Source organism: Melozone crissalis, unplaced genomic scaffold (genome assembly GCF_028551555.1).
Source record: "Melozone crissalis strain CALT ecotype California unplaced genomic scaffold, PUWL_Pcris_2 ptg000160l_1, whole genome shotgun sequence".
NCBI classification, from domain to species: Eukaryota; Metazoa; Chordata; class Aves; order Passeriformes; family Passerellidae; genus Melozone; species Melozone crissalis.
In genome coordinates this window covers 87,188-104,978 of record NW_026535931.1, presented here as the reverse complement: position 1 = coordinate 104,978, position 17,791 = coordinate 87,188, and the positions used below count along the sequence as shown (strand labels likewise).

General features: G+C 63.1%; 1 protein-coding gene across 2 annotated transcripts; it reads left to right on the top strand.

Moving 5' to 3' along the window:
- Positions 1–4,001: 4,001 nt before the first annotated feature.
- On the top strand, positions 4,002–17,581 carry RAPGEF3 (Rap guanine nucleotide exchange factor 3). 2 transcript variants are annotated; one of them, XM_054293562.1, is made up of 27 exons: positions 4,002–4,202; positions 8,561–8,614; positions 8,849–8,955; positions 9,029–9,150; positions 9,225–9,399; positions 9,565–9,649; positions 9,875–9,935; positions 10,039–10,115; positions 10,528–10,674; positions 10,760–10,869; positions 11,571–11,659; positions 12,860–12,938; positions 13,069–13,219; positions 13,305–13,387; positions 13,866–13,905; positions 14,026–14,107; positions 14,196–14,342; positions 14,421–14,518; positions 14,655–14,780; positions 15,062–15,243; positions 15,327–15,417; positions 15,608–15,658; positions 15,992–16,079; positions 16,161–16,225; positions 16,367–16,421; positions 16,719–16,790; positions 17,453–17,581. In XM_054293562.1, the coding sequence occupies exons 1-27, from the start codon at positions 4,002–4,004 to the stop codon at positions 17,569–17,571; spliced, it is 2,757 nt and encodes a 918-aa protein (XP_054149537.1). In that variant the 3' UTR covers positions 17,572–17,581. The 2 variants fall into 2 exon arrangements, with proteins under 2 accessions (XP_054149537.1, XP_054149538.1); XM_054293563.1 differs by having other exon boundaries at positions 4,105–4,202; positions 11,568–11,659.
- The last annotated feature ends 210 nt before the right edge of the window (positions 17,582–17,791 follow it).

Sequence of the window (17,791 nt, the reverse complement as noted above, 5' to 3'; positions counted from 1 at the left end):
ATATTTGGGAAGAAACAAATTCCATCTTTGGGAAAAACAAATCCAATATTTGGGAAAAAACAAATTCCATCTTTGGAAAAAACAAATCCCATATTTGGGAAACAGAAACAAATCCCATCTTTGGAAATATCAAATCCCACCTTTGGGAAAAGCATTGCTTTTCTTTCTCCTCTCTTTGGGTTGTTGGTAGGACTCAGTGACCTTATTGGGTTTTCCAACCTGAACAATTCCACTTTTCCCACTTTTCCGCGGTGTTCTGGGCGCTCAGCCCTTGCTGGCCTCGGACCTGAGGCGCCTGCAGCTCCTCGGAGACGCAAACCTGGGAATCGTTTCAGGAAGGAGCCGAGCGGGCACGGAAAGACCGGGAGAACAAGACACATCACGTTCCCCGGATGATAATGAGGGAATGAAATTAAACCACCTGGGAGACCAAAACTCTCCTTCCTTCCTTCCTCAGGAGCAGCTTCCCCTCCGCGGCAGCAATCCCTGCCTGAGCCATCACCCGTGGAAAATCCAGAAATGAATCACGCCCAGAACTGGGGAACGCGGCTCAGATAATTCCTAAAGCTGCTGTTCCAGCCCAATAAAACCCCGTGCAACAACAAGGGGGCGTCCCATAATTTGTGTTCATTCCGGAATCGCTGCTAATTCCGGCCCAATTAGGAGATAAAACACGGCGCCGGAGCCGTTTATTAAATTACAAATCATCCCGGCTAAATCCGAGGATTATTTAACACCGAGGGTTTGGGGGAGCTGCGCCGGAATAACGATGTCAGGGGAGCAGGGGCGTTAATCAAAGTAATGAAAACATAAATTAGGGGAGGCTGGGCCAATAAACAGGAAATAAATAGGGTTGGAGGGAGAGAAATGCATAAAGCAGCAGCATTAAAGGATAAACCCGCGGTGTTGGGAGCGCCGTAAATTCCCAATCGTTTTCCCCAGGATTGGATTTTCGGGGCTGATTTGTGGCCGTGTCCCGGCGAACCGGGGAGATGATAAATACAGAGATTTCTGCACCCCCAGCTGCCCCCAAACCCTCCTGGGGGACGCCCAGAGCTCCCAGGTCCCTCCTGGAACTTCTGCCCTGCCGAGGGATGAGACCCGGCCGCTCATTCCTGGGAAATGGAGCCAAAATAGGGGATGGAGTGAAAATATTGGGATTTAACTTGGATTTCACTTCATTCTGCCTTTGAGGGGCTGAAGGACGGGTTCAGTTGGATCTGCAGGGTCAGATGGATCTGCAAACCCAGTTTAGGATTTGGGAGCAGGGTCAGTGTTTGCTGCCCTATGGATGTGCAAATCCACTTTAGGATTTGGGAGCAGGGTCAGGTGGATCTGCAGATCCACTTTAGGATTTGGGAGCAGGGTCAGCGTTTGCTGCCCTATGGATTTTTTTATCCCTTTATGATTTGGGATTTTGGGAAGAGATTCCTGCCAGGAGGGCAGAGAGGCCAGAACTGCCCCAAAGCCAGCAGGGACCCGCCGTTAATTAATGATTGTCCAAGCGGAGCCGAACGAGCGGGGTTAAAGGACGATAAGAGGGTGATAAGGCAGAGCTGGCGGGGCAGCAGCGGCCGCAGCCCCCGGGAAGGGCCGGGATCGGTGACCCCGCACCTGGAGCCGAGTGAGGGACCAGTGACACCCCAGGGACACCTCGGGGATGTGGGAAATGCATTTGTGGAAAATTTGGTAGGTCAAGAAACGTTTATGTTATGTATTATAATTGCATAATATATATAATGATATAATATTTCTATAATTAATACATATAATTTATATATTTCCATACGTATAATTATATAATATTTTAAATATTAAAATTATACAGGTTATATTTTACATATTAAAATTTAAAGTATACTGTATTAATTATACAATATTAATACAATATTGATAATACAATATTTATATTATATTATATCATATCATATCATATCATATCATATCATATCATATCATATCTTTTGTATTATAATTAAGAAATAGTCGGCTTCTGATTGTGATAGCATGAATTATAACATCTGTACTGTCTCACCCTTCTCATAGGACTAAAAATAGAAAAATGGGAGCCGTTCCCAGGAATGAGGGGTGGAAAAAGAGAGGGGTGGGGGGACCCTCATTGCTGGGTCTGAAATGGGATTGGGAATGGGATGGAAAGGGTGGGGTAGGATAGGGTGGGATAAAATGGGATTGGATTGGGATGGGAAAGGATGGGATAGGATAGGGTGGGATAAAATGGGATTGGGCTGGGATGGGATTGGAATGGAATGGGGTAGAATGGGATTGGGATGGGATTGGGTTGGATTTGAGTGGGATAGAATGGGATTGTAGTGGGATGGGAAAGGGTGGGATAGGATAGGGTGGGATAGGATGAGATTGGGATAGGAATGGGATTGGATAGGGTGGGATAAAATGGAATGTGATGGGATGGGATTGGGATAGGAATAGGGTTGGAATGGGATGGGATGGGATTGGAATGGGATGGAAAGGGTGGGATAACATGGAATGTGATAGGGTGGGATTGGAATGGGATTGAAATGGGGTGGGATTGGGATAGGAATGGGGTTGCAATGGGGTTGCAATGGGGAACACTGGAATAGGAATGGGGTTGGAATGGGGTGGTGGAGCCTCATCCCAAGGAGGAACCGCCCGCAGTGCCCCCGCGGGGCCCGGGCAGGTGCCTCTCCTCTCCTTGGGCTGCCGGGGTGGGGCTGCCCGGGCTCCAGGAGCCGCTGCCTTCCTCAGCCTCTTCCTCCTTCCCTTAATGAGCTCTGATTTGCATGGGGGGACGTGTCTGTTCACGGATCCCGGGATCCCCGCCAAGGGGAGCCTGGCTGGAAGAGCGCCAGAGCAGCTCCTGGGGAGGGGGGACTGAGCCCGGGGAGGTTCTGGTGGTCCTGGAGCCCCCAGGAATCCCTGGAAAAATCTCAGAGGCAACAGGAGAGGGATCAAGGCAAGGAGGGTCAGGATCTGTCGCTGTCCCGCTGCTCAAGGATGAGCCCAAGGGAGGCCCCAGCTTGGAGGGACAGATTGGGGACCCCGGTGTGACCCCCAGAGCCCCTCGGGTGCCTGGGCAGGAGGGGCAGCAGGGGAGGCTCAAGGCTCTTCCCCAAATTCCTCGAATCCAGCTGACGATTCCCATCCCAGCTCCAGCTGGGGTGGGGGCCGGTTTAAAGGCAGATTTGGATTTTAAAAATCGGGATTTATTTCAGAAGTAAAGGCTCCTTTTGGCAGAAACCCCTTTCCTTTTTGGCCAAAAACCCCAGAAAAAGCTCTCCCAGGACCGCTGGGCCCCACTCCAGCTTTGCTCCAGCTGGGGGCTGAGGGCTGGGGGCCACCTCCCCAGTATGAACCACTCCCAGTACGAACCATTCCCAGTAGAAACCATTCCCAGTATGAACCATTCCTAGTGAAAACCATTCCCAGTGCAATCCATTCTGAATACAATCCATTCCCAGTACAAACCATTCCCAGTACGAACCATCCCCAGTGTGAACCATTCCCAGTACAAAGCCCCTCCCTCTTCCAGCCTCTCTGGGTCCCCCCACCAGACTGGGCAGGGCAGGGGAGCCCCCTGTGTCCTCCCCAAACCCCCGTGTTTGAGTTGCTCAGGGACTCCTGGAGACCCCCAAAACCCAGTCCCGGGGGTCCCAGAGGGGTCCCGGGGGTCGGGGCTGTGCCTCCCCCATGGCCGAGGGCGGCTCCCGGGGGTCCCAGAGGGTCCCGGAGATCGGGGTTATGCTTTCCCCATAGCCGAGGGCGGCTCCCGGGGGTCCCGGTTGTGCCTCCCCCATGGCCGGGGGCGGCTCCCGGGGGTCGCTCCTGCCGCGGGTCCCGGTGCGGGGCCGCGGGAGCCGGGGAGGGGCCGCGGGCGGAGCTGCCGTTCCCGGGGCGGGCCCGGCGCGGCGGCGGCGGCGGCGGAGCCGCTCCCCAGCCCGGCCCCGTCCCGAGGAGCCGCGGAGCAGCCCCGCGGCCGCCATGGCCTCGCCGCCCCCCGCCGCATGAAGGTGCGCGGGGCCGGGCCGGGGGCGGCGGCCGGGGGGGCGCGGCGAGCGGGGCCGGAGCCCCCCGGGGGTCCCGCAGCGGACGGAGCGCGGCTCCCGGGGCTGCTCAGGAGGATGCACTTGTTCCGGAGCTCCAGCTACGACGTGCGGCTCGAGGGGGCCGGGGGGAGCCTGCCCCGCATCCAGGGGATCCGCTGGGTGAGTGGGGAATGGGGGGAGCGCGCCCCTAAATCCGCTGGGGCAAAGGGGAGTGAGGGGATCGTGTCCCCAAATCCGCTGGGGGAGTGGGGAATGGGGGGAGCGCGCCCCTAAATCCGCTGGGTGAGGGGGAGAGCGTGTGCCCAAATCCTCTGGGTAAGGGCGGGGAGCGCGCCCCCAAATCCGCTGGATGAGTGGGGCCGGGGGGAGCGTGTCCCCAAATCCCCATGGTCAGTGGGGCCGGGGTCTCCCCAACCCCGGGAATTTGGGAATGAGAGGAGGGGAGGGAGCCCAGGAGTGCAGGGAGCCAGGTGAGAGTGGAAGGAGCCAGGTGAGAGCGCGGGGAGTGAATCCGGGCGTGCGGGGAGTGAATCCAGGCGTGCAAGGAGCCAGGTGAGGGTACGAGGAGCCAGGTGAGGGAGGGAGGGAGGAACCAGGTGAGGGTACCGGGAGTGAATCCAGGCGTGCAGGGAGCCAGGTGAGGGCACAGGGGGCCAGGTGAGAGCACACGGGCCAGGTGAGGCTGCAGGTGAGCTGCGCAGGCTGGGACGGGCGGAGCGGAGCGGAACGGGCGGCCAGGCGTGAAGCGAGCCCGGTGCCAGGTGCCCGGCGGCGCATCCCGGCAGGAAGGACATTCCAGGGGCAGGGGGACATTCCAGGGGGACATTCTGGGATCACACAGCGTTCCCCACCCGTTCCCACAGCACGGATTTGTCCCCTGTCATTGTGACCTCCCCCCGCTGGCCACGGAGGTGAGGGGTGGTCCCGGGGGTCCCGGGGGTCCCTAGCCCTGCTCTCGGCCCCTCCTTGTCCCCTCTCGGTCCCTCCTTGTCCCCTCCAGGCGGGGAGGTGACCCTGGAGCCCCGCAGAGCTTCCGGAGCTTTGCGTCCTTCCCCTTCCCTCACTGCTGGGCCTGGGACACTTTTCAAGAAAAAGTGGAATTATTTTAGGGGGCAACTCCCCTTTGGGCATTTCCACGCAGCACAGGGACTCCCTCCTAGATAAGTTTTCCTTGTTTTTTCCCGATTTGTTTTTCTCTCCAAAACTTTTCGGAGCAGACTTTGGGGTGGGCTTTGGAGGGGCGCTAAGGCTGGGTGAGCAGCAGGCCTGGAGCATTCCTGGGCTGAACTGGGACCAGTCCCACCAGCCCTGGCTGCAGTGGCACCTGTGGCACGGCAGGAGCGTCCCCTCTGTGGGGACACCCGGGGATCGAGGGCACTGGAGCTGATCCCAGCAGGGAAAGGGGATTTGTCCCAGCACAGCCATTCCTGGGGCAGGGAAGCGCCTGAGGAGCCACACGGGTCCCTTGATCCCATTGCTGGAAGCTCCTGGAAACTTCTGGCTCCATCTCATCCCCCTTGGGGATCTGATCCCAGCAAATCCCTCCTGATTCCAAAGGACAGCAGAGTCCCCTGGCTCTGTCCTTCCCAGGGGACAAGTGCCACCATGCCAGTGACAGGTGCCACCGTGCCAGCCAAAAGTGCCACTGTGCCAGTGACAAGTGCCACTGTGCCAGCCAAAAGTGCCACTGTGCCAGTCCCTGGTGAGGACAGCAGATCCGGAACTGGTCCCCAAGCCCATCCTGGGGGTGCCCAGCCCCATCCCAGAGGTGCCAAGCTGTGTCTTGGGGGGTGCTCAGCCCTGTCCTGGGGGTGTTCAGCCCATCCTGGGTGTACCAACCCCATCCCGGGGGTGCCCAGCCCCATCCCGAGGGTGCTGAGCCCATCCCGAGGGTGCCCATCCCCGTCCCGTGGGATCCCAGCCCCGTCCCAGAGGATGCAGTGCCGAGCCCCGGCCTGCGGAGGCTGCGGATGGGCGAGGGCTTTCTCCGGAGCCCCGAGGCCCGAAATAGCCGCGCTTGTTTTCCTCGGCATCCCAAACAAAAGCGGCCGCGGGCGCGGAACGGCCGCTGGCGGCCTTGGCCGGGCGCCCGGCGCTGCCGGAATCCCGGAGAAAGGCAGGATCCCGGGGGCAGGAAGGTGGAAAAGGCAACTCCTTAGGAAGCTGCTGGAGCCACGGAGTCACGGGGAGGGGGCTGGGGGCGTCCTGAGGGTCCTGACCCCGGGTGGGTGCTCCAGGGAGGGGGTTTGGGGACAATAAGGGGGTTTGGGTGATTCCAGAGCAGCGAGGAATCCCGGGAAGGAGGAATCGGGTCCTTGAGCGGGGGTTTTGTGTCTCTTTCGGTGTCCTTGGAGCGCGGCCTGGCTCTGGGCCCCAAGGACAGAGGGGACGGCAGAGGGGGCTCTGTGCTGGGGGACAGCTTTGGGGACCTGGGCAGAGGGACACCGGGGTGACACCTGGACCTGTGGGGTGGCGCGAACCAGGAGGTGACAGGGACCTCCTGCACCCACAGGGTGACACAAATCTCCTACACCCAAAGGGTGACAGGGACTTCTGGCTTCCACGGGTGACAGGGACCTCCTGCACCCACAGAGGTGACAGGGACCTCTGGCTCCCACGGGTGACACAGATCTCCTACACCCACAGGGTGACAGGGACCTCCTGTACCCACAGAAGTGACAGGGACATCCTGCACCCATGTGGTGACACGGGCCTCTGACTCCCATGGGTGACAGGGACCTCCTGCAACCACAGGGTGACACAAATCTCCTGCACCTAAAGGGTGGCAGGGACCTCTGGCTCCCACGGGTGGCACCTCTGTGTCCCCAGAGCAGCCCCGTGTCCCGGCCACCTCCCGGCTCCCATTTGCAAAGTTTGCAAACATTTGCTCGGCGCGGTTCCTGCTCACCGCGGCCGTCACGGGGCTCGGCAGAGTTTGCAGAGCGCCTGAGTCACCGTGTCCCTGCCTTGGGGACACTGTGGCCGGCTCAGGAGTGGTGTCCCTGCCTTGGGGACACCGTGGCTGGCTCAGGAGCGGTGTCCCAGCCTGGGTGACACCATGGCCAGGTGACACACGTCCTTAGGGACACTGTGGCCAGTTCAGGAGCAGTGTCCCTGCCTTGGGGACACCGTGGCCGGCTCAGGAGCGGTGTCCCTGCCTTGGGGACACCATGGCCAGGTGACACACGTCCTTAGGGACACTGTGGCCAGTTCAGGAGTGGTGTCCCTGCCTTGGGGACACTGTGGCCAGCTCAGGAGCGGTGTCCCAGCCTGGGTGACACCGTGGCCAGGTGACACACGTCCCTGCAGCATTCCCAGAGCCGCTCGTGGCTCCTCCAGTTCCTCCTGAGCCGTTGAGAAGCGCTGGGAGCAGGTGGAGGTTCACCTCGAGGATCCTGCACTAACTAACTCCTGCACTAATTAACTCCTGCACTAATTAATTCCTGCCCTCCTCAATTGGAAATCCATCCGGGATTGCCCCGACCTCCCCACCCACACCCCGGGAGGATCCTGCAGACGCCAATTTTTGGGTGCCCTCCCGTGCTCTGTGGGACCCCCACAGCGGGGATAGGGACCCCAAAACCCCTCTGGGGGTGCCCCCCGTGCGGGTGGGCGTCCCTCGGAGGGTGCCCCGCGCCGGGTGAGCGCTCCTGGTGCCGGGAGCTGAACTGGTCCGACGGGTGCGGGCCGGGCTTGTTTATCCAGGGCCGTGGCCAGGAGGGGCCCGGGAGCCGCGGGGCCCGTGGGCAGCGCCGCCGCCGGGGCTCGGAGCTCGGGCACCTCTGCCCCGCGGTCCGGGCCGGGCTCGGCCCTCCCTGCGTTTGGTTTTACCCGGAGCATCCCCGAGGGGGAGAGCTGCGGGAAAATATGAGCTGGAGAGGGGGACTGGGGTCAGGAAATGGGTGCTGGGTTCAGGATTTGGGTGCTGCTTTCGGGATTTGGATTCTGGGTTCAGGATTTTGGTGTTGGATTCAGGATCTGGGTTCTATATTCAGGATTTGGGTTCTGGGTTCAGGATCTGGGTTCTGGGTTCAGGATTTGGGTGCTGGGTTCAGGGTCTGGATGCTGGATTCAGGATTTGGGTGCTGCATTCGGGATTTGGATTCTGGGTTCAGGATTTCGGTGCTGGATTCAGGATCTGGGCACTGCATTCAGGATTTGGATGCTGGGTTCAGGATCTGGGTGCTGGGTTCAGGATTTGGTTGCTGGGTTCAGGATCTGGGTGCTGGGTTCAGGATTTGGGTGCTGGATTCAGGAAATTGGTGCTGGGTTCAGGATCTGGGTGCTGGGGTCAGGATTTGGGTGCTGGGTTCAGAATTTCCATGCTAGGTTCAGGATTTGGGTTCTGGATTTAGGGTCTGGGTTCTGGATTCAGGATTTGGGTGTTGCCCCTCACCTGGTGAAGAGCTGGGGGTGCTCTGGGGGTGCCAGGACCCCCCCCCCCCAGCAGTGTGGGGTGATGGGGACACAGCAGAGCCCCCCCAGCCCCCCCAATCCCCTCCCCTTTGGTTTTCCAGACCCCGCTCCTGGACTCGGAATCCAGCCTGGACTATGGCCACAGCATCACCCAGGTGGGGGGGCCGGGGAAGCCCCCGGGGAGGTGAATTTGGGGAGGTGAATTTGGGGATGTGAATTTGGGGAGGTGAATTTGGGGGGCTGAGGGCTGGAGCACCCCCATACCCTGGAGCCATCAGGATGCTCCTCAGCCATTCCTGGGGTGGACAATGGCAATCCCAGGGCACTGAGGGGACAGGTGACAGCCCAGCCCCCCCACCACGATCTCCCTTGTCCCCCGCCGCCCTCAGGCATCCTCGGAGAAGATCCGGAGGGCGGGCAAGCTCCTCTTCGCCCACCTGAGCACCTCCCGGCCCGGCCTCATCCGCGACCACAAGCACCACCTGCGGCACCACCGGTGGGCTGGGGGGCTCTGGGGGGCTCCGGGGGGGCTGCCCCGGGCGGTTCTCACCCCCTGTGCCCCCCTCCAGGCAGTGCTGCTCGGGGAAGGAGCTGGTGGACTGGCTGCTGAGCGCCGGCGCGGCCGTGCAGACGCGCGGCCAGGCCGTGGGGATCGGGCAGGTGCTGGTGGACAGCGGGGTGCTGACGCACGGTGAGGGGGTTTTGGGGGGCTCTGGGGGGCTCAGGGGGTGCAGAACCGAGCTGAGGGCCGCTGTCGCCCCGCAGTGAGGCAGGAGTGGCACTTCCAGGACAAGGAGACGCAGTTTTACCGCTTTGCCGAGCTGGAGCTGAGCCCCGAGCCCGGCGCGGGGCCGCGGGACCCCGAGGAGCTGCTGGAGGCTTTGGGGTTCCTGGCGCAGCTGGGCCCTGACGCGCTGCTCTCCATGGCCCTGCGCAAGCCGTGAGTGCCCCAGGGGCTCCTTGGCACCTTTTGGACCCGGCTCGGGGGGGTCTGGAGTGGCCACAGGGCTGCTGAGGGTGGGGGGACCCAACAGAGTCACCCAAAGAGGGGAAGGGGCTGGGGAGGGGGGCACGGGGAGCCGCTGACCCCCCCCGGCCCCCCCAGGCCTGCCCAGCGCACGCAGGACGAGCTGGAGCTGATCTTTGAGGAGCTGCTCCACATCAAAGCCGTGGCTCATCTCTCCAACTCGGTGAGCGCGGCCGTGTCCCCAAACCTGAGGGTGTCCCCTCACCCCCAAATCCTCCTGAACCCCATCAGCTCCTGTCCTGGCTCCCCAAATCCTTCTGCACCCCTTTCCTTCCATCTAAACATCCTCTCTGATAATTTCTGTGCCTCCCTTGGGCCTTCCCCGCCATTCCCCATCCCCGTGTCCCCTGCTGGCCCAGCTGGGGTGACAGCGCTGTCCCCTGAGCAGGTGAAGCGGGAGCTGGCGGCCGTGCTGATGTTTGAGGGGCACCAGCGTGCAGGCACCGTCCGTGAGTCACCCTGAGTCCCCCGTGGGTGACACTGGGGTGTCCCCAGCCTGGGGACACCGGAGCTGTTCCCAAAATTGTGGATTTTCACCTTTTCCTGGTGCAGTGTTCAGCCAAGGTGACAAAGGCACCTCCTGGTACATCATCTGGAAGGGCTCGGTCAATGTGGTCACCCACGGCAAGGTGGGTTTGTCCCTGCGCTGGGGGGACACCTTGGGGACACCCCAATGTCACCATCCCTCACCTCTCCAGGGCTTGGTGGCCACCCTGCACTATGGGGACATGCTGGGGACACCCCAGTGTCACCATCTCACACCCCCCTGTGCTGTCCCCAGGGCTTGGTGGCCACCCTGCACGAGGGGAACACTCTGGGGACACCTCAGGGACACCCCAGTGTCACCATCCCTCACCCCTCCACGATGTCCCCAGGGCTTGGTGGCCACCCTGCACTATGGGGACACTCTGGGGACACCCCAGTGTCTCCATGTCTCACCCTCCATGATGTCCCCAGGGCTTGGTGGCCACTCTGCACTGTGGGGACACTCTGGGGACACACTGGTGTGTCACCATCCCTCATCTCCCGTGCTGTCCTCAGGGCTTGGTGGCCACCCTGCACGAGGGGGACGATTTCGGGCAGCTGGCGCTGGTGAACGACGCCCCGCGGGCGGCCACCATCCTCCTGCGCGAGGACAATTGTCACTTCCTGCGCGTGGACAAGCAGGACTTCAACCGCATCCTCAAGGTGGGCCCGGGGGGGATTCTGGGGGGGGGATTTTGGGGTGAATTTTGGGGAATCCCAGCCGGGCTGATGACGGGATCGCCCCCAGGACGTGGAGGCCAACACGGTGCGGCTGAAGGAGCACGGCAAGGTGGTGCTGGTGCTGCAGAAGGACCTGCAGGGGGGCAGCGGCCAGGCGGCCTCGGCGCGGAGCAGCAGGTGACAGTCCTGTGCCCCTGGTGGCGGGTGACACCCCGTGTCCCTGTCCCCCTTTGGCAGGTGACAGTCCTGTGCCCCTGGTGGCGGGTGACACCCCGTGTCCCTGTCCCCCTTTGGCAGGTGACAGTCCTGTGCCCCTGGTGGCGGGTGACACCCCGTGTCCCTGTCCCCCTTTGGCAGGTGACAGTCCTGTGCCCCTGGTGGCGGGTGACACTCCTGTCCTCGTCCCCCTTTGGCAGGTGACAGCCATGTCCCTGTTCCCCTCACAGCAGGTGACACTCCTGTGCCCCTGGTGGCAGGTGACAGTCCTGTCCTTGTCCCTCTTTGGTGGGTGACACCCTTGTCCCTGTCCCCCTTCGGCAGATGATACTCCTGTGTCCCTTGTGGCAGGTGACACCCCTGTCCTCGTCCCGAGTATCAGGTGACACTTCTGTCCCTCTCCCCCTCGTGGCAGGTGCCACCCTTGTCCCCTGAGCCACCCCTCTGCCCTTTCCAGCCTCCCTCGGGGCAGTTTTTGGGAGGAACAAGGGGACAAGGAGCAGGGACACCAGCCCATGCTGTCACCAGTCCATGGTGGCACCAGCCCATGCTGTCACCAGCCCGTGGTGTCACCAGCCTATGGTGGCGGCACCGCTGTCACCAGCCCGTGGTGTCCCTGCCCACGGCCACGGTGTCACCTCTGTCCCTCCTGTCCCCAGCAGGTACCTGGTGATGGCCGGGACACCTGAGAAGATCCTGGAGCACCTGCTGGAGTTCATGCGGCTCGATGCCACCCTCTACGACCCCGTGGGTAGGTGGGGGTGTCCCCCCTGTGGGGGTGTCCCCATGTGCCATCCCAGAGCCACCCGGACACGGGGCTGGGGACAGGCTGGGGGAGCGGCACCGAGGGGGTTCCTCATTCCCGGTGTCCAACCCCAAATCCCGCTGGTGCCACCCCGGGCTCTCTAAAAACCCCAAAAGCCGAGGCCGGGAGAGGGCGGCGGCTCCGGGCGGGCCGGGAGCGGCTCCTCTGAGCGGGGAGCGGCTCCTCCAGGCCGGGAGCGGCTCCTCGGCGCCTCTCGGTCTCCCTCTGCCTTCGGAGAGGAGAAGCCGGGCGAGCCGGGAGCCAGGAGGTGTCCCCAGAGGGTCACAAATCCCAGGGGGTGTCCCCCAGAGGGTCACAAATCCCAGGGGGTGTCCCCAGAGGGTCACAAATCCCAGGAGGTGTCCCCCAGAGGGTCACAAATCCCAGGAGGTGTCCCCAGAGGGTCACAAATCCCAGGAGGTGTCCCCAGAGGGTCACAAATCCCGGCCGGGGACAGGGCACTGCCTTGGAGCTGATCCCGGGGATTTGTCATCCCATCCTGGATCCCCCGGGGATTTGTGATCCCACCCCAATGATCCAGCGCCTTCTGCAGGGTTTAGGAACAAAATCTGCCCCGCCACCAGCGGGGTCCCAATGGTGGGGACATCCCAGGCCACCCCAGGCAGGGCACAGAGAATCCTTGACAGGGTCCCCGTCTGCCCACGGCACTGGGGACAGCAGTGACAGTGCCCTGTGTCTGGTGGAGACACCCCAGGCCAGGCCAGACCAGGCCAGGCAGGGCACAGGGAATCCTTGGCCAGGGCCCCATGGTGAGGACACCCCAGGTAGGGCATGGAGGGTCCTTGGCCGGGTCCCCGTGTCCCCACGGCGCTGGGGACAGCAGTGACAGTGCCCTGTCCCTGGTGAGGACACCCCAGGCAGGGCATGGAGCATCATTGGCCAGGTCCCCGTGTCCCCACGGCGCTGGGGACAGCAGTGACAGTGCCCCGTCCCTGGTGGGGACACCCCAGGTAGGGCATGGAGGGTCCTTAGCAGGGTCCCCGTGTCCCCACAGCGCTGGGGACAGCAATGACAGTGCCCCGTCCCTGGTGGGGACACCCCAGGCAGGGCACAGGGGATCCTTGGCGAGGTCCCCGTGTCCTCACGGCGCTGGGGACAGCAGTGACAGTGCCCTGTCCCTCACAGACACGCTGCTGGGGGATTTCCTGCTCACCTACACCGTGTTCATGCCGACCTCGCAGCTCTGCCGGGCCCTGCTGCACCAGTATCCTTCTGTGCGGGACTGGGCCCCAAATCCCCTTCCAGCGCCCTTGGGTGCATCCCCATCTCCCGGGTGCCATTTTGGGGGTCCCTGCCCCTCTCCACGTTTCACTGGTGCCCTTGACTGGTGCCAGCTTCCGCGCGGAGCCGCTGGAGGGCTCGGAGCAGGACAAGGCCTCGTACGCCCTGCGCAAACGGCGCAAGATCCTGCGGCTGGTCAGCCAGTGGGTGCTGCTCTACGGGCGGCTGCTGCAGGGCGACCGCAGCACCACGGCCCTGCTGCAGGTACGGCCGGGGTGGCGCTGCCAGGGTGGCACGGTGACACCGCAGGGACTGTCCTGCACTCATCCTGTGCCCCCTGTCCCCGCAGAACCTGGCAGACCTGGCGAGCCAGGACCCTCAGCTGGGCGGGCTGTGCCAGGAGCAGGGCCAGGAGCGGCGGCGACCCCGAACGTGAGTCCCCACGGTGTCCCTCGGTGTCCCCCAGTGTCCCCTGATGTCCCCCAATGTCCCCTCGATGTCCCCTGGTGTCCCCCCGGTGTCCCCTGATGTCCCCCCAATGACCCCTCATGTCCCCCAATGTCCTCTCGGTGTCCCCTGATGTCCCCCGATGTCCCCTCGGTGTCCCCTGATGTCCTCCGATGTCCCCCCGGTGTCCCCTGATGCCACCGCGGGTGCCCTGGGGAGGAGCTTTTGGAGTGGCTCTGGCGCCACCTTGTCCCCAGTGTGGGGTTCCTGGCCATGGGGAGGGTGGCACATGCAGCTGGGTAGGGCAGGGGGGCTCGGAGGTGGCCGAGGGGTGGTCTGGGGTGGCTGCAGTCCCTGGAGGTGGCCACAATCTCAGGGGTGGCCATAGTCCCTGGTGGTGGCCGGTCCCAGTTCTGTTCCCACCAGGAACGGCATCTCCATCCTCCCCCTCCCCTTCCCACAGGCTGGAGAACGGTGACGGCAGCGTGTCCCCCCAGCCCAAGGTAGGGACCCTCCCTGAGGGGTGACAGGGCAGGATCTGGGTCCCCGCTGCCCTTTGGGGACACGCCACAGGAGGGGTGGTGGCTGTGGCCGTGTCCTCCTGTGTGTCCCACCTTCCCCAGGCGCGGAGCTCGGGAATGTGGCTGGGGAGCCCCGAGGAGCCGATCCTGGACAGCACCTGCGCCCTGCGAGCGCAGGACAAAGGTACTGCCCCCTCAGCGGGACTGTCCCCCGCAGCACGGGGACACTGAGGTCCCTTCTGTCCCTTTGAGGTCCCTTCTGTCCCCCTCAGTGCCCTACGAGATCTTCAGGGCCGACCACTCGTGCCTGGTGGCGGTGCTGCCGGTCAACGCCGCCGTGCGGGACGTGCTGCGGGCGCTGGCGCCGCGGCTGCGCCGGGACCGGGAGCACGTCCTGGTCAGGGTGAACTCGGCCGGAGGTGAGGGGACACCCCGGGGTGGCCTTGTCCCCGTGTCTGTCCCCTCCTCGGTGTCACCGCGCCCTTCCCTCCGCGCAGAGCGAGCGGTGCTGCCGCAGGACGCCGTGGGGGTGTTCACGGCCCTGGGCCTCAACGAGAGGCTCTTTGTGGTCAGCAGGGACGAGCTGGGCAGCCTGGTGAGTGTGGGGTGGGGGTCTGGGGTGGGCAGCACCGGGTGGACCCCCCAGAGCGGTTGGGGGCTGCCATGCCTCGGTTTGGAGTGCCCATCCCTACTGAGAGCAGAAAGGGTCAGGGGTCCTGTCCCGTGCCCAGACCCCCCACCCTGAGCAGCTGGGCCCCCACGCCGGCTCCTCGGACACCCTGGACCTGATCAGCTCCAAGGACCTGGCCAGCCACCTCACTGACTACGACTGGAACCTCTTCAAGAGCATCCACCAGGTGTGGCCCGTGGTGGGAGTGGCTGGGAGGGGCTCAGGACACCCCTCACCTGCTGGGAACAGGGTTTGGGACACCCCTCACATGCTGAGAGGGGGTTTGGGACACCCTCACCTGCTGGGGAAGAGTTTTGGGACACTTCTCACCTGCTGGAAAGGGGATCAGGACACCCCTCACCTGCTGGGGAAGGGTTTTGGGACACCTCTCACCTGCCAGGAGGGGTTTGGGACACCCCTCACTGCCTGGAAGGGCTCCAGGACGCCCCTGAGCCGCCTCTCTCGCAGGTGGAGATGATTCACTACATCGTGGGGCCGCACAAGTTCCGCGAGGTGGCCACGGCCAACCTGGCGCGGGTGCTGCGGCGCTTCAACGAGCTGCAGTTCTGGGTGGCCACCGAGCTGTGCCTGTGCCCCGAGCTGGGGCGGCGCGCGCAGCTCCTGCGCAAGTTCATCAAGCTGGCGGCGCAGTGAGTCCCTGTCACTGTCCCTGTCCCTGTGTCACTGTCACTGTCCCCATGGCTGACCCGTCCGGTCCCGTCCCCTCCTGCAGCCTCAAGGAGCAGAAGAACCTGAATTCCTTCTTCGCGGTGATGTTCGGTGTGAGCAACACGGCCGTGACTCGCCTGGCCAAGACCTGGGAGGTGACAGAGGGGGGACAGCGAGGGGAGGGTCTGGGGGGTGGGACAACACCTGGGGAGGGACAATCAGAGATCTCTGGGTGGGACAGCTGGGGGTTTTTGGGGAGGGACAGCTGGGGGTCTCTGGGTGGGACAGGGGGGGTCTCTGGGGTGGGACAGGGGGGTGCCAGCTCCTGATCCCATCCCTACACAGAGATTGCCCCATAAGATCCGGAAGCTGCATTCGGCTCTGGAGAGGATGTTGGTGAGCACAGCCCCTCTGCCCTGTGCCCCCTTTCCTGCCCCATGTCCCCTTTCCTGCCCCATGTCCCCCTTCCCTTCCCCACGTCCCCTTCCTTCCCCGTGTCCCCTTTCCCTGCCCCATGTCCCCTTCCCTGCCCCATGTCCCCTTCCCTGCCCCATGTCCCCCTTTCCTGCCCCATGTCCCCTTTCCCTGCCCTGTGTCCCTTTCCCAGGGGGATTTGCCCCTGGAGCAATGGGGAGGGGGTGTCACTGTCCCCCCTTGTCCCCCCCACCCCCGTGTCCCCCCACTGTCCCCCCCTGTCCCCCCCACCCCCGTGTCCCTGCCTGTCCCCAGGACCCCTCGTGGAACCACCGTGTCTATCGCCTGGCCGTGGCCAAGCTGAGCCCCCCCATCATCCCCTTCGTGCCCCTGCTGCTCAAAGGTGGGTCTCTGCTTTTGGGGACCCCCCGGGTGTGCCCAGCGCTCCCCAAGGACCCCGCTCTGACCCCCAAACCCCCCCCAGACATGACCTTCATCCACGAGGGCAACCGCACCCTGGCCGAGAACCTCATCAACTTCGAGAAGATGGTGAGAGCGGGGCGGTGACCCCTCCGAGGGCCCTGCTGTGCCCTGCAGGCAGAGCTCTGGCACAGCCGTGGCGGGGACAGAGATTTTGGGGATCCAGGTGGGGCCAGGTGGCAGCAGGTGACCTCTGTGCCTCACCCACAGCACATGATGGCCAAGACCGTGCGGGTCCTGCAGCGCTGCCGGGGCCACGCGCACGGTGAGAGCCCCAGGGAGCTGGGGAGGGGGCTTGGAGGGTCCCCAAACAGGGCTGGGGCCCTGGGGATGGGGCTGAGCCCCTGGGGACAGGGCTGAACCCATGAGGATGGGCCTGAGACCCTGGAGATGGGGCTGAACCCATGGGAATGGGGCTGAGACCCTGGAGATGGGGCTGAGCCCCTGAGGATGGGGCTGAGACACTGGGGATGGGGCTGGAGCCCTGGGGATGGGGCTGAGCCCCTGGGGATGGGGCTGGAGCCCTGAGGATGAGGCTGAGCCCCCTCTTTCTGCCCCCCAGCGCCACTGTCCCCACTGAGGAGCCGCTCCCCGCACCGGCCCGAGGACGCCAAGGCCGTCAGGATCTCCACGTGTACGTCTGGAGCTCCTCATTGTGACCCCAACCCTGCCCCGGGGGACCCCCAACCCTCTGAGGGGGTCCCTGAGCTGAGGGAGAGGGGATGGAGATGGAGAGACCTCATGGAGGGTCCATGGAAGGATCCATGGAGGGATCTATGGATGGATCTATGGAAGGATCCATGGAGGGATTCATGAGCCAGTCCAGGGAGGTTTGGGGGTGTCACAGGGGGTCCATGGGGTGATCCATGCAGGGATCCATGGATGGATCTATGGAGAGATCTGTGGGAGGATCCATGGAGAGATCCATGCAGAGATCCATGGATGGATCTATGGATGGATCTATGGATGGATCCATGGATGGATCTATGGAAGGATCCATGGAGGGATCCATGAGCCACTCCAGGGCGGTTTGGGGAGGTTTTGGGGTGACACAGGGGGTCCATGGGGTGGTCCTACAGGGATCCATGGAAGGATCCATGGAGGGATCCATGCAGAGATCCATGGATGGATCTATGGATGGATCTATGGAAGGATCTATGGCAGTATCCATGAGCCAGTCCAGAGCAGTTTGGGGAGGTTTTGGGGTGTCACAGGGGGTCCATGGGGTGGTCCTACAGGGATCCTGGACAGGCTCAGTAGTCTGTGCCCCAGCCTTGATCTCATCCTTCCCCACAGGCTCGGAGCAGTCCCTGAGCGTGAGGAACCCCGTGTCCACCTGGGCCTACCTGCAGCACCTGAGGGCCATCGACAGCCAGAAGGAGCTGCTGAAGCTCTCCCGGGAGCTGGAGCCCTGAGGGCAGCAGGGCTGGAGCGGGGACGGGGGCCCGGAATGGGGACGGGGGCCCAGAATGGGGATGGGGGCCCGGAATGGGGATGGGGGATCCAGACCAAGGATGGGGGCCCAGAGCTGGAATAGGGGCCCGGAATGGGGATGGGGGGTCCAGAGCAAAGATGGGGGCCCGGAATTGGGAGGGGGTCACAGAGTGAGGATGGGGCTCCAGAACCATGATGGGG

Excerpts from the sequence above, each read along its gene's own strand:
- RAPGEF3 (XM_054293562.1), top strand. The coding sequence starts at position 4,002 with ATGAAGGTGCGCGGGGCCGGGCCGGGGGCGGCGGCCGGGGGGGCGCGG. Across the intron at positions 9,151-9,224 it reads CAGCGGGGTGCTGACGCACG|TGAGGCAGGAGTGGCACTTC; the intron begins GTGAGGGGGTTT and ends GTCGCCCCGCAG. Across the intron at positions 9,936-10,038 it reads CCAGCGTGCAGGCACCGTCC|TGTTCAGCCAAGGTGACAAA; the intron begins GTGAGTCACCCT and ends TTCCTGGTGCAG.